At 53.5% G+C, this 14,635-nt stretch overlaps 1 protein-coding gene across 2 annotated transcripts in view; it reads left to right on the plus strand.

The window, feature by feature from the left end:
* The window catches only part of LOC119111912 (protein TEX261), a 96,544-nt gene that overhangs the window by 48,554 nt on the left and 33,355 nt on the right, over window positions 1-14,635 (plus strand). For both annotated transcript variants that reach the window (XM_037235785.1, XM_037235786.1), the window contains exon 4: window positions 2,738-2,805. In XM_037235785.1, the coding sequence (XP_037091680.1) occupies window positions 2,738-2,805 (68 nt within the window). The remainder of the gene's footprint in view (window positions 1-2,737; window positions 2,806-14,635) is intronic.

Raw genomic sequence — 14,635 nt, forward strand, 5'->3', positions numbered from 1 at the left:
TTTTTTCTGGAGCTTCGTCTTTTCATGTGTGATGTCTAGCGGTGGTGCGGAAACCACAAATGGTTGCGTATTAGCATGAATTGAGGCCACGACTTTTCGGTGGCCACGGCATCCTACAAAGTTTCGCCAAATGTAGAGGCTGGAGCATCGAGGACAATCCGTTTCACATGGAATAGATATGCTATCACGCATGTAATATGTGAATGCTAGTGACCACGTTTCACGGTGACGTAGTGCTCGTGTTAACTACGGTCAAGTCAGCTTTGATGCGATGTGTTAATGTTAGCTTAGCATGCTCACTCATCAAATGCCTACCTGACAAAACCTTCCGTTTTGTGAGTCGTCTGATTTTGAGACCACAGCGACTAGTGCATTTGATTTTTCATCAGAACTTGAGTGCAATGCCGCTGGCGAATCAAACAATGATTGTTGCAACAACTGCCAGCATACTATGAAAGGACGATAACACAAGTATATGTGTACTCCCTCCCATGTACAAGCACTGCACAATCTGCCTTTTGGTCCAAAATAATAGCTAAAGACCTCGTGCCAGATACCTTTAGAGCGATGTCTATTACACCACTGTAAAATATGACATACTGATCTGCTCAGCCTTTTTCTGTTGTGGACAGCAACGTTTTGGAAGCCCGATACGAAAAAAAGGCTGAGTGTGAATTCGATAAAAGATTGTCGCATGGTGCCAAACTGAGTGTAGAACAGTCACGACTGGGTCGCGACGAGCGACACTCTGTAACGCTTAGAATTGTTCACGCACTAACCAACGTTTGCCTGTAGTTAAGTCATGACTAATACTTTGTTGCGTTTTGGAGTTTCCCCAGGGTGTAAAATTATCACGTTTAGGTTGCGTGATTTTTGATGCCAGTAATTTTTTTTTAAAGCGAGCATTGTGTCAGCTGGAACATGTTATGCGGCGATAGCAGATGTATCCAACTTAAATATGCTCATGCAACGCTAATTTTTTTACCGCTCTTATCATGACAATTTGTGCTATAACTCAGCTGCTTGCCTTTTCACGATGGCTTATGTGATGTGTGAATACTATGGCCGCAGTAGTGTGCCACCGGGGGTTATTCTGAGAGTCTTAATTTGTATTGACTTGAATCTGAGCCTGCTGTTCGTGTGTATGTGTATTATGCTCTTCAGCAGACGGGATTATTTGCTCAGCATGCTGTACAGCTTCGCTGGCGCATTCGTGCCATCGTCTGCCGCAGCGTTGCGGAGTGCTGACATGTTCCGAGGTACAGCTTCGCTGGCGCATTCGTGCCATCGTCTGCCGTAGCGTTGCGGAGTGCTGGCATGTTCCGAGATACAGCTTCGCTGGCGCATTCGTGCCATAGTCTGCCGTAGCGTTGCGGAGTGCTGGCATGTTCCGAGATACAGCTTCGCTGGCGCATTCGTGCCATCGTCTGCCGCAGCGCTGCGGAGTGGTAGCGTATTCCGAGCTAAAAACTGAAACCTATCCGCATGTAGAGGACCTCAGTAGGTGTCATTTTCCGCACAAAAAAACAAACATTGTTTTAGAGCATTGTCCCGTTCACGTCCGCTAGGGCGACGCTATTGTCTCACCGCGACCCAATGCACTAGCGACAGATGTGAGGAGTGGCAAAAGGAGCACCGCATAACTAAATCGGTGCGATAAAGGATCGTCGGCTGGTAGGAATAAAGATATGACGATCAGAAGAAAGTACGGCAGCCTTCCGGCCATTTACTTCCAGAATAACGTTTCGTTGGGTTAGTCCTCTTCAGCGCGTTAGGTTGCCTTTTGTACACCGGTTGCATGGAAAAGTCTACTAAAAGCATGTTAGAGAAGGCCCTTTGGTATTTGAGTTGGTGCTGAAATGCCGAAACCAAGCCGAGCGGCCAGCTGCAGCGTCCGTACGATGCGCTGGCCGATGGGGCCGGGGATCGGTTAGTGACACTCAGGGAACGGCCCTACTGGCGTAGCGCGGTCCTACGGAGGTGGTACAGGCTCCCAGCGTGCGGGCTCTGGGTAGGCCCTGGTATGTATGCGTCGGTCGGGAGCCCACCCGGGCGGGCCGGCGACGGTGCGTGGGCCGAGGCCGTCAGCCGCAGCAGCCCGCTGCTATCGGGCGGCTCGCAGCCACCAACGACCACCGATTAACACCAATTTATGACTCCATCGGAGCCGGCGGCGACCGACGACCCGGCCGGTCGGGCCAGCGGCGACACGAGGCCGCCCCCGCCCCAGCTGCGGGTCATAGTCCGGTCCCGGCGGCCCTCGCCCCGCCCCGCCCCGCTCCGTCCGGCCGCGGCGCGGCGGCCAGCCATCCGGCTGCGGGGTTGGGAGCATCGGAGGATGCGGGGCCGGTGCCGCGGGTGGTGTGCTGGCGGAGGTGGTGGGGTGCGATGGGCAGGGGCTTGGCACAGGCCACTGGGGTGACGGGGCCGCTTAAGGTGGCCATTGGACTTGTGGTTAGAATGTGTTTTGGGAATTTATTTCGGACTGTCTTTGTAGCGTGGCTTCGTTGTTGTCTTGCCATGCCAGCTTTTAGGACTGAGAGGGAGTCGTTATAAGGTTGATCATGCCATGTGAGGCTGGGTTGGACGCTGGTCCTGTGTCAGCCTCAAGAGCTGTTTGCAGAGGAGGATGTTGCTTTCAAATAAAAGTTTGTTTTAACTGATCGTCTCTTGGTCAGAGGTGGCCGTCCATTGCCTCCTCAGTATTTTGAGCATTAACGATGTCTCCTCTTTTTAGTGATGCTGGTTGTGAACCACTACCTGGCGTTCCAGCACTTCACATCGGTGTACTACCCCTTTCATGAGGTGAGTCATCCTCGTGCTCGTGCGAGACATTCGTCAGGTATCATGAAGTTCACGACCGCGTCGGTCTCCGGGCACCGAGGTGTTCAGCGTGAGGTTAGCCAGAAGACTACGCCTTAGTGGAGAGCGCGCACAACGTCAAAACGACTTTCCCGTGACGCATTGCTAGCCTTGACTCAACCTACATAAACTCTGTCTCTGAACGATCGTTCCGTCTCTGGGAGCGGCCCATCTGCCATCCCGCAACAGCCAATTGTCACTGAGCGCTCCCCGCGGACTCGGGCTGCATATTGCGGCCGGCCGCGAGCCACTCGAACCGTTCGACGGCGCCATCGATTGCTCGCCGGTGGTACTGGTCCTAGCTTCATCCCGCCTCGCCGAGACGGACGGCGCGCCGCCGGCGCCACCCCCGCACACCTGTCAGTGGCGGCCGCACCCCCACTCCATCCCCCCTCTCCCGCCTCTGGCGCACGTGGCGCGGGGGCGTGGCGGCGGCGGCACGGCGCGCCGACGGTCTCGCGCGTATGCTGTGGTGCGCGCGCTCACATTCCGTGCGTCTTCTCGTGTCCTCACCAACGCACTACGGAGCGCGTGGGCTTGCGCAGCCTTGCCAGAACATCTCTTGTATGCATCGGTCGGCCCGGTTGTGGGATGCCGTCCAGCGCCGCCGCGGAATGCGGGATGCCAGCGGCTGAGCGGCGCCGTCATCGTGTGCCGGCGCTCGTCGGTCGTTCGCGCCGAGTCCTGCGCCTCGCTGGGCGGCGGGCGCCGGGGAGTCCTGGCCGCGTCGTGGCCACCGACGGCGGCGGCAGCAGCCGGGCCTCATGTCCGCCGCGGCGAAAGAAACACCGCTCACCGGCCGCTGATCGCCGCCGGCGCAACAGGCGGCGGGTGCGGCGAACGGTCGCCGGTGTGGGAGAGCAGGCCTCGCTGGTTCGGGCAGGAGCGAGCGACGGCGCTGGGGATCAGGCCTCGTGTGGGTAACTATTGATGTATTGGATGGGAGCGTGCGATCGCTGCCGGGTTTGTTGGAAGTGCGGAATTACTTCTGCGTTTGGTGGGAATGGTCATCGATTCTTTGTTTTTCAATAGCAAAGGGGTGCTGATATACATAAACGTGTGGTTGAACGTTTAGGTATATCAGCTTATATCAGCCATAGACCTCGAGGGGCCCTTTGGGCCCCGCGAGGCCTATGATTGATTGCCCGAAAAACCGAAGGTTGTATTCAGGGGCACCGGCCCGCAGGGCCGACCACTCCAGTGTCAGTCAGGGGGCCTGCGCGCTGATCAGGGGCACTCGATAGTCGATAACGGCCTACACATCGGTCAGACACCACCAGTAACGCTCAGTGTTCTCCCTGTCGGCGTGGGCCTGAGAGCCCATTTCTCAAGCAGGGTACAAAGCCAGAGCCAATGAAGTACATTGGTTGGGGCCCCAGCGGCTCCTCGGGCCCCACGGCGCCTAACAGGCTGTCCTGTGTTGCCAAGGGTCCCCGAATCGACCAGAGGCAGTGTTCGAGGAGGCCCGAAAAGCCTGGAGAACCCACCGTGACCGACGATGAAGGGCCCGATTGGAGGACCTTAGGGCACGGAGGGCTATTCGAAGTTAAATGACAGCGAGAGGGCCCTTTGCGCCGACCGAGGTCCCCCGAGTCGATAAGGGCACAAATGTCGGTCAGGCACCACCACTGCCGCACAGTCGGCTTCGTGTCGGTATGGGCCTGAGGGCCTACTTCCCAAGCAGCTGCAAAGCCAGGACCAGCGATTTACAATGGTTGGGCCCCTGTATCTGCCAGGGGCCCCATAGTGGCCAACAGGGGATGCTGTGTTCACAAGGGGCCCGAGCCGACCAAGGGCAGTGTTCGATAAGGCCCGAAGAGGCCCGAGTGGGAGAGCATAAGGGACCGAAGGACTGGCTATAGGTCACGGAATATCGCAGCTCGTAGAGTCATGACCTGAAATATGAGTCAGAGGGCTTCCTGGACCGTTTGAGGACCCCTGAGACACTACGGGTGCCGTAAGTCATCAAGAGACCAGCAGCACTGAGCAGTTTGCCCCGTTAGTCAGAAGCCTGGAGGCCATTTCTCAAGCAGGAACAATACGAAGGGCTACGATTTGCGTTGGTCTGGGTCCCTGAAGCCATGGTGGGGATCCCCGTGTCGGTCAAGGGCTCACAGTGCGTAATAGGTGGTCATGTGTCGACCAATGGCCCAAGCCGGTTACGGGCTTTGAGGAGGTCCAAAGAGGGCCGAAGAGCCCCTCGAATCCAAAGATCGAGGGCCACATTGGAAGGCTGAAGAGCCTGGGGGACTGGCCGTGGGTCACATTAAGGACGCCCCCCGCCCGTAAGAGAGTCTTTTGCATCGATTGGAAACACCTGCGACAGTGCAGACCTCTCTTTCGGCCAGGGGCCACCGACGCTCAACAGTCAGCTGTGTGTCCGTCTGAGTCCTGGCACGTCTGAGTCCTGGCAGTCCAGTCCCCTTTACCCAGGCACGAGCAAGGCCGGGCTCGCGATTTTGTTGGTTGGGGTCCCTGAAACAATGAGCGCGTCGCTCACGGGCGCCTGTCCGCATGCCGCGTTCAGGCGCCTGGTTATGTGCGTTTGCCGTATGTGTATGGGCTGTCTCATATTGGTTTGCTTATATCCTGTACTACATCTCGATGCTCTTCTATAAAACCTAATGCGGCTAGGTCGCCAAGGGTTAAGCTACTTCCATCACAGCAACTGATACCCATGGTGATACTTGTGTACCTTTTACCGGCCTGGACATATATAAGGTAACATTAACCTATATTTGATGCGATTTGACAGCCACCTCCCGGCGTGATTTTCGTTGTTGTACCGCACTTGGTTCTTGAGATAACGGTTCGGTCCACGCTCGCGGGGCTGGGCACCTGTTACCTGGTTTGACATGTCACAGGCCCACTGATCGGTTGTCATCGCTGTATGAAAAGGTACGCGCCGGGCTGCCCAGTAACGCTTCTCCGCTAACACATGGTTCGAGGATACAGAAAATGCTTGTATCCTCACCGAAGAGGTCACATGTTTCATCCCGTTGATCTGGCTTGACGCATCAGAAGGCGATAGCAGGCATGGTCAAGGACGCGAACTTTTGCAGTGTTACATAGGCTCTTTTGTTCTTTGGGTTAGAGAGGGGTGAGTCCGTGAGAGCCTGTGCAACCTTTTCTTTCAGCGATGGTAGGAAATCGCCCATCCGACTGAGTTGGAAGGCGAGCTGGTATCCAGAAGCATCAAAAGTGGTGTGATCTTTACATAGACAAACGGTTGCATCTGGAATGTTCTACCCCCAAGCGCTTGACCCACCAGGTTTGGCCAGACGGGATCAAATGAGTTTTTCACTTGGTGAATGGTTTTGGATGTGTCCACAGGTTAAGCCTAATTCGATTCGAAAATTACCGTTGTCTCTTTCAAGGGCTGACGTTATGGATTATCAGAATGTGACGTCATGACAAGGCAGGCTGCCGCTGGCCTCGGCTTTGATTTGGCTTTCACCCTGCGGACTTAGTCTGAACCAGACCATTTTGGACTGGTGTTCGAAGGATTGGGATTGGTTTACGGTGGGCGCCTTCTGGAAGGCAGTCGCACTTGGCGCTATTGTCACTTTGGTGGCGTTAACCCGATTTGTGACGGAGACAGAAAACGCATTTTGCCTCTCAGGTCAAGTAGTCATCACATTGGCGGCGCCACGGACAAAGCGAATGAAAACTTGAATCGTGCATGCTTCGAAAATGACTGATCAGATTATATGAATAGTTTCTGCATATGCTTACACATGCGAGGCCACGCCTAGTAGTTCTGTCACGGAGGGTTATTGGGGTTGTTTTGCTGGGCTCCGAAAGGAAGACGTGTTTTTCAGTTGTCCTCTGCTGGGGATGGTGTGATGGAACACGAAGAGTCTACGGAAGAATGTGATTTGCAGCTGGCGCATACGTGACGTGGTGTTTTGTGGTTTGGCCCCAGAAAAGTAGCCAAGACAGGTAGAATTCAGACAGAGCATTTTGTCCTGGAACATGGCGCGACGCGGTCAAAAACATATACGAAATGGGTCCCGCAGTATGCTGATGGGTCCACGGATAATCCGCGTAGATATTGCTGGAGCAACCATTTTTTTTGGTTTGGGGAAGTTGTAGGATCGCTGCTGAGCGGTGGGAATGGTTATGAGACCACCTTGGAGGTCTTGTTAACGTTGCGGTTTTATTTGTCCTTAATTCGTTAGGTCTTGCACCCTGGAGCTTTTCTGGAAACTGCCCCATACGTTGCTAGATCGATTATGACCAGTTTTATAATGAATCGGCGTAGCTTCTTCTTCGGCGTCGACTGTGATTGCGACTCGTGCCATTGTTCCAGCGGTGCTGTAAATACGGTTTGGGCTGCAACTGTATTGACTTCGATATGATATAATGGGTCAAATAAAATGGATGAAATGACTTTTCGCGGTTTTCAGTGTTCGCGGTCGTGCAATATGTCGCACAATTTCGACCAGTGTCAGCCAGCCTGAAATAAATGGTCGGCGAGCGTGATCGCTGGATTGCTGGCTATTTCTCATATTGTTCTGCGAGCGGGGGCGATGCGTTCCCGTTTCCTTTATGTAGTCATTTTTTTGCGGACGTCGTTGTGATTGAGTGTTCACAGTCATACTTGTCTTCTTTTTATGTAAGTTGTTAAGTGGGTTTGCGAGAGTTTTCAGACATTTTTTGAAACAGCGAGCCACAGTTTTTACGGAACAACATCCAAGACATTACACAAGCAGCAATTACCAGCCGTTACTACGTTGCTGTGTATGTGTGACGAAAAGTTAGAACACGCGAAAAATACGTGTACACGCGGACAAATTCAAGTAAATTGGCATCACGCACCACGCTGCATTGAAATGTGCGAGCAAGCTCAAGCAAACAGGCATCACACATCACGCATCATTTATACATACCAACGATTTCAATCAAATAAGCGTTATGCATCACGCGTCAGGCATCACCTTCCCCGCAGGGGCACCGGCTTCGGCCGGTGTAGCAGACTAGCTCCCCCTCGGGTCCCAGCTCCGGTAACGGTCGGACAGCGCAAGCTGTTCCTCTCAGGGCGTAGCGACCCTGCTGGTACCTGAGCTCCCGCTCCTTGTCCAGCCCGCTCCCTTCCCATTACCCGATATCCCGCATCCGGCCCACTCATCACTTCTAATCCTCGTTTTATTGGGGTCGCCGTGCCCCCTCGCCTGCGTCCCCGGGTTGATCAGATCCTGGTGGCTGAGGGCGCGTCGTGCGGGTCAGTCACGGCGCGTCCCAACACTCCACTTCGGCCAGGATATCAGGGGGCGCGGGGGGCCCGTGAGGCCCCACACGGGTCTATCAGCTTGTTGCCCGCGCTGCTGCTGGGTGCTCCGTGCGGGGCCCCGCTTGGGGCGCCTGGCCGTGCGCGGCAGCTTGAGGAGTCAAGGGGCGGCGGCGCTGAACCACGGTCAGGACGGGGACGGGCCTCCCCGGTTATACCTGGCCGTGTGGGAGGCATCGTTCGCCCCGTGTAGCACCGGATTAGCCCTGGCGGCACCACCATCCCCTGAGTGAGTGGGTCCTCCCCCAGTTGAGCTCCGAGATGTGTGGGGAGCCTCGGTGCCGAATGCCAAAACCTCACGTGCGTGGCAACTTCAAATTAAAAAAACCCGCACCCCGAAAGGGGGGCGGACAGAGAGTACAGGTGGTAGCGCGTCAGAGCCTACCCCTCGAATCTTGATTTTCCGAAGCGTCGAGAAGTCGCTGTCGTCCCTTTCGCCCTTTCAAAGGCCTAATGGGTGGGATCGGTTTGGAAAGGTGCTCCGGTGCGATAAGCTCAAGAACGGTGGGATCGAGGTTGAGTTTCAGAACAGAGAGGAGGCAAAACGGGCCAGAACTTCGGGTATGTTTGTGTACTGTGTGCGGGATGCGGAAGGGAAAAAGGACGTGCCAGTGGCGATGACTGGTGGTTGATAGGACAAATAACTTTTCAAAGGGTATCATCAACTATTTTCACCTGAGAGGTGTCAGTGATGTGGAAAGAGTCGACGGTCTCGCTGAGTTCGGGGTAACAGATGCTCGCCGCATCAACGTGCGCAGGGTTGGGCAGCTGGTCCCCACGAACAACATCGTGCTGACTTTTAATCGTCCTGGCATATCATCTGAAGTAAGCGTAGGCTATGTGAAGGTGAAGGTGCGCCTTTTTATTCCGAACCCCATGAGATGTTTTAAGTGTCAGATGTTTGGGCATACGAGGGAATTCTGCCGCAACCAGCCAGCTTGTGGTAAGCGTGCTCCGGAGCACCCGAGTGATCAGTGCACTGCAGCGAACCTATGGTGTGTGAACTGTGGCAAAATCCAGAAACCTCACTCTTCTTTCGATCGTGCATGCTCGGCGTACGCCAGAGAGATCATCGCATTGAAAATCACGAAGAACACCTCATTTCGGGAAGCAAGGGCTTTGTATGGACTGAGCCATCCTGAGACATCATATGCCACAGCGGCCAAGGCCCCTGTCGCACCTGAAACCACCTTAGATCAGATGACTGGAACGCAGTTCATTAAATAGCTTACATCGTTCGGGCTGTCGGTTGTAACGGCGTCTCAGGTGCAGTCCACGGCATCGGCAACATTGTCGTCTCCCGTCTCGTTGGCACCCTTTGCCCCCTCTGAGGCACAGGCCGGCTCGCCAGTTGTTACCTCGCCGCCTAACCAGCAGAAACCAGCAGAAAGCAGTTACCAGTTACCAGCCACCAGCAGAAACCAGCAGAAAGCAGTGAGTGGACCGTAGTCCGCCGAGGCCGAACCTCCCGGTCTTCGCGGTTAGCGCGCGATCATCGGCTTCACAGCCGTCCTCCCCAGGAGCACCACGTCCTACAGCACTGAGTGAGTCGATGGGACGAAAATTGGACAACCTTGAGCGCCATGAGGCGGAGAGACGGGTGCGCGAAGCCAAGCGTGCACGCCTTTAGGAGCAGGAGAGGGCGAAGGCAGCCAGCCGGCTGTCAGGTGTGGGCCTCGGGCCTGCTCCCACGTTGGAGGTAGTCCCACCTCCCCGAAAGCGTGTGGAAGCTCCCTCAGGCCCCTCCGACTCGCGGAGAGACCGGTCTATGGGTCCTCCGCCACCACCGCCACCTAGGACCACGGCGTCGCTGGCGCCGGTCCCGTTTAGGACGGGGCGCCCGGAAAAGCGTGGTCCGCCGGGGCCGATTTCGCCAACAGATGACGGTAGTCCCCGGATGCGCCCCAGGATCCGCCCGATCTTTTTGGGTTCTGAAAACAGGACCAACAACCATGGGCCGGGCTCTAGCGCCGCTGAGTTCTTTTAAAACCGATCAGTGCTTTTAAAGCCCCCTTATTCAGTCAGTTTTACAGTGGAACGGTAGAGGTGTAAGGTCAAACACCCAGAACTTGCAGACAAGTCTCAAGCGCGCACACACACAGTCTCTGCCCGGTAGCCGTGTGTCTCCAGGAAACAAAGTTGGCGCCTGATGCGGCCTTCAGCTTGGAATGGCACGCTACCTTCCGCACTGACATGCCAACAGACACCGTTGCTTACGGTGGCGTTCTGTTGGCGGTACACCAAAGCGTGCCTACGCGGCGTCTGGGGTTAAAAACAGACTTGCAAGTTGTCGCAGCAAAGGTGAATTTCAACCGCCGTACCATAACTGTCTGCTCTCTCCACTTACCACCTGGGGTTTCATTTCCATCTGGAGGACTACGAGAGTAAGTCTCTCAACTTCCTCCCCCTCTGCTCATTTTAGGCCATTTTAATTCACATACTGCGTGGGGGTGTGCTTCCACGAACACTCGTGGTAGGCTATGCGAGGCTTTCGTGCGAGACGAAGGTTTGTGTGTTTTAAATACAGGAGCAAGAACGCATTTTACATTGCCATCAGGACGATCGTCAGTGCTAGACCTGAGCATTTGTAGTTCGCAGTTGGTACCACATTTCACCTGGGATGCTTCAGAGGACCCCCTTGGAAGTGACCCTTTTCCAGTCTGGGTTCGGTACTGTTGTGGTACTGTTCTTGGTATTTGACCTCAGCCTTGGAATTTCAAGAAAGCGGACTGGAGTGGATTTGAGACCCGCCTGGAGGAAACGTTTTCTAACGATTTCGACTCTGCGACTCTGACTACGGAGGAATTTACGTCTCTCGTTCTAGACGCGGCGAAATAATGCATTCCGCGCACTTCCGGATGCCCTCGTCGCATCCCTATACATTGGTGGAACGACGAATGTAGCGACGCTATTCGTGCACGTCGGAGAGCTTTTAGGGTTTTTGACCGGCACAGCATTACACTAAACCTCATGGCTTTCAGGCAAACACGCGCGGCCGCACGCCGCACTATACGAGAGGTGAAACGTGCATCATGGTGCAGCTACATCAACTCACTGAATCGCCATACGCCAACGTCACATGTATGGGGCCGCATTAAAAGAATCGCTGGACTGCATCCACCAGTTTCCCTTCCCGTACTGCGAGTAGGAAGTCATCAGATTCTTTGATGACTGATGACTTCTCATCAGTCATCAGACATCACTCACCCAAGTGACGTGGCGGAAGCCATCGGGGAAGCCTTACCAGACCGTTGCCGAAAGGGCACCTGCGACCCACGGTTTTTGCGGCACAGAGCTCGATGTGAAACTTCGCAAGTTAATTTTTATGCATGTGACATCCTGACGTACAACAAACATTTCACTATGATGGAACTTCAAGCGGCCATTCGCTCGCTGCGTAGTGGAACGGAGGTGCCCGACCTCATCCACAATGATATGGTACGGCAGTTTCCTCCCCGTGCACTACGAGCACTGCTGACACTTTTCAACTGTGTATAGGAGTCAGGTAACATGCTGCCAACCTGACGAGAGGTCATAGTAGTGCCTGTTTTAAAACCCGGGAAAAGTGGAACGAACGCCCCTGACTATCGCCCGATCGCCCTCACATCTTCGCTTTGTAAACTCATGGAAAGAATGGTGAATGTGCGGCTGTCGTGGAAACGAGAACGTCAAAACTTTTTTACGAATGCTCAGTGCGGATTCCGTAAGAACAGGAGCATGATTGACCACATCTTTACTCTTGATGCCGCAGTGCGAGCCGGGTTTATTAGCAAACATCATACCGGCGCCATCTTTTTTGACATAGAAAAAGCTTATGGTACCACATGGAGGCATGCAATTTTGATGAAGTTACTCGATTGGGGCATCTGCGGTCACATGGGAAAGTTTTTACAAAACTGTTTGACTGACAGATTCTTTCGGGTGCGTGTTGGTTCTTATCACTCCAGGTATCACAGGTATCCGCAGGACAATGGTGTGCCTCAGGGTAGCGTATTAAGTGTCATTCTTTTCGCACTGATGATAAACGACATAGGGGACACGCTTCCACATGGGATCAGCCGTTCTCTGTTCGTAGACGATTTCGCTATTTGGTGTAGCTCATTGATCACTCGCACGATGGGCCAACAGCTGCAGCTGGCTGTCACACGTCTGGAGAAGTGGAGTGTGCTCAACGGTTTCCGGTTTTCCACATCGAAGACAACTGCAGTCCATTTCTGTCGTCTTCGCCGTCACTGTCCTGAAATGGAAAGCAGGCTGTATGGGCAACGAGTCGTCAATGACAGTACCGTGAAATTTCTGAGTACGATTTGATCGACGCCTAACATACCGAGAGCGCATAAGAAATCTCCGCGACAAATGTTTAAAATCTCTTAATATCCTAAGGTGCGTGGGACGTACATCATACGGCGCCGATAGGAGGACACTCTTACTCCTATGCCCCTCCCTGATTCGTTCAAAACTTGACTACGGCTATTTTGTCCATGACGGTTCATCAGACCTGATCAAACGTACTTTGAACACCTTGCATCACGCCGCACTACGTATCGCCGCGGGAGCTTTTCGAACATCGCCCATAAATAGTCTTCTGGTGGAGGCCCACGAGCCCCTACTAACATTGCGAAGGCAGATGCTGGGACTGCGCTACACGTGCAAGCTGGCGCAGTTCCCAGATCATCCCACCTACAAAGCAGTGTGTTCGCGTAGGTTACGAAGGCTTTTCTACGTCAACGACCACCACAAACTTCCCCTTTTGTGTACAAATGAGAGAACTTCTAGACGCGAGCGACCTCAACCTACGACGTGTCATCAGACATAAACCCATGAAGACTGCTCCTTGGGAGCTATCATCGCCAAGAGTGGATATTTCGCTATCAAACATGCAAAAGCAACGCGTTCTCATGACGGAACTGAAAGGCGCGGCCTTAGTCTCCTTTGACGGGTACTTGATGACTTATACAGATGGTTCGAAGACCGATGCAGGTGAAGGGTGCGCTTTTGTGTGTGGATCCACAACACTGTCATTCACACTGCCTCCGCACGCGTCGGTCTTCACTTCCGAGCTTATGGCCATCAGCAAAGCTCCCTGCTTTATTGAAGTGGACGATAGCAATCTGCATTTGATTCTTTCCGACTCCCTGAGCAGTCTCCTGGCTGTTGGTGGCTTCTCGTCGAATCCACTGGTCCAGGACATTCAATCGCGTCTTAGCTCGCTGGATCGAGTTCTGTGCTGGATCCTAAGTCAGGTGGGGATCTGCGGAAATGATCTTGCTGATGCGGCAGCAAAGCGCGCTACGACAGGGACACGAATTCCCATAACACCACTACCAGCTCAAGACATGTACCCCGCAGTGTCGTCGTTTATGCAGAAGCGATGGCAGTTCCACTGGAACTCGCTGAGCGCCAACGAGCTGCAGTCCGTGAAACCCCTTATTGGACTATGACGGTCGTGTTGTCGCGACAATCGGAGGGAGAAAGTTGCCCTTTGCCGGTTACGCATAGGCCACACATATGCTACGCACCGTCACCTGCTATTGGCTGGCGACAGACCATGCTGCAGTCGATGCTCTGACCCGCCGACCGTGCATCACTAACAGGTCGCTTGCCGTCACCTTACTGCAACGAAAGCGCAGTTTTTCGCACACTACATCCAAAGTCGCACGCTATGTCACTTTTTAGGAGATTCTTTGCGTGCTGTCGAGTTTGGTTAAGTGCTTTAGCTTCTTCGCACTGTAGATTTCCCTGTGATATTTGCATCATGATACTAGACCTGATCATCAAGGCTTTTTAGGGTGACCTGATTGATGCACTTGTCTGATTGGCGGCCGTGCATAAATTGATAGTTACGGGTGCTGCACGACCTACAGCAGTCGCTGCACCCTAAACCCAAAATTATCATCATCATCATCAGGCATCACTTGTACACATTAACGATTGTAAGCTAGCACACATCACACATCGAGGCACATGTCACGTTCGCATAATCGGCCATGATGAGCCCTGTACGTTAAAATTTGGTTGCCGAATTTTTATTAGAAAAACTTTACTTATTTTCCTGTCCGGGTGGTTTTGTGCCCTGTGGATGAATTTGAGCTCTAAAAGGAGCATATGGCCCATACCTCCCTGGATTTCAGACTGAGTGCCATAAATTGGTTACCGAAAGGGGTTCTCCCTGTTTTGTTTTAAGCGTCTCGCAGGTGTTCATTATATCTCAAACGAATAGGGCGCATGTACTCTCCGACATAGACAATAACCCTCACCTGTTACTCACACAGTTTACACTTAATTTCTTAAACCACGTTTCTTGCTTGCAAACCCCATGAGACCCAGACTCGCATAAATGACATATATTGCCACACGGGCACTCAATGTTCTAGAGAGAAGATTTCGCCGGATACTTTTTAGCTCGCTATCGTTGTTCCAAGCTATACGTGCGCGTAATTTTGATTTTGTAGCGATATGTTTGATTGTATGTCAGGTAGCGTT

The sequence above is a fragment of the Pollicipes pollicipes genome, unplaced genomic scaffold (assembly GCF_011947565.3).
Source record: "Pollicipes pollicipes isolate AB1234 unplaced genomic scaffold, Ppol_2.1 Scaffold_7261;HRSCAF=8764_pilon_pilon_pilon, whole genome shotgun sequence".
In the NCBI taxonomy this organism is placed as follows: domain Eukaryota; kingdom Metazoa; phylum Arthropoda; class Thecostraca; order Pollicipedomorpha; family Pollicipedidae; genus Pollicipes; species Pollicipes pollicipes.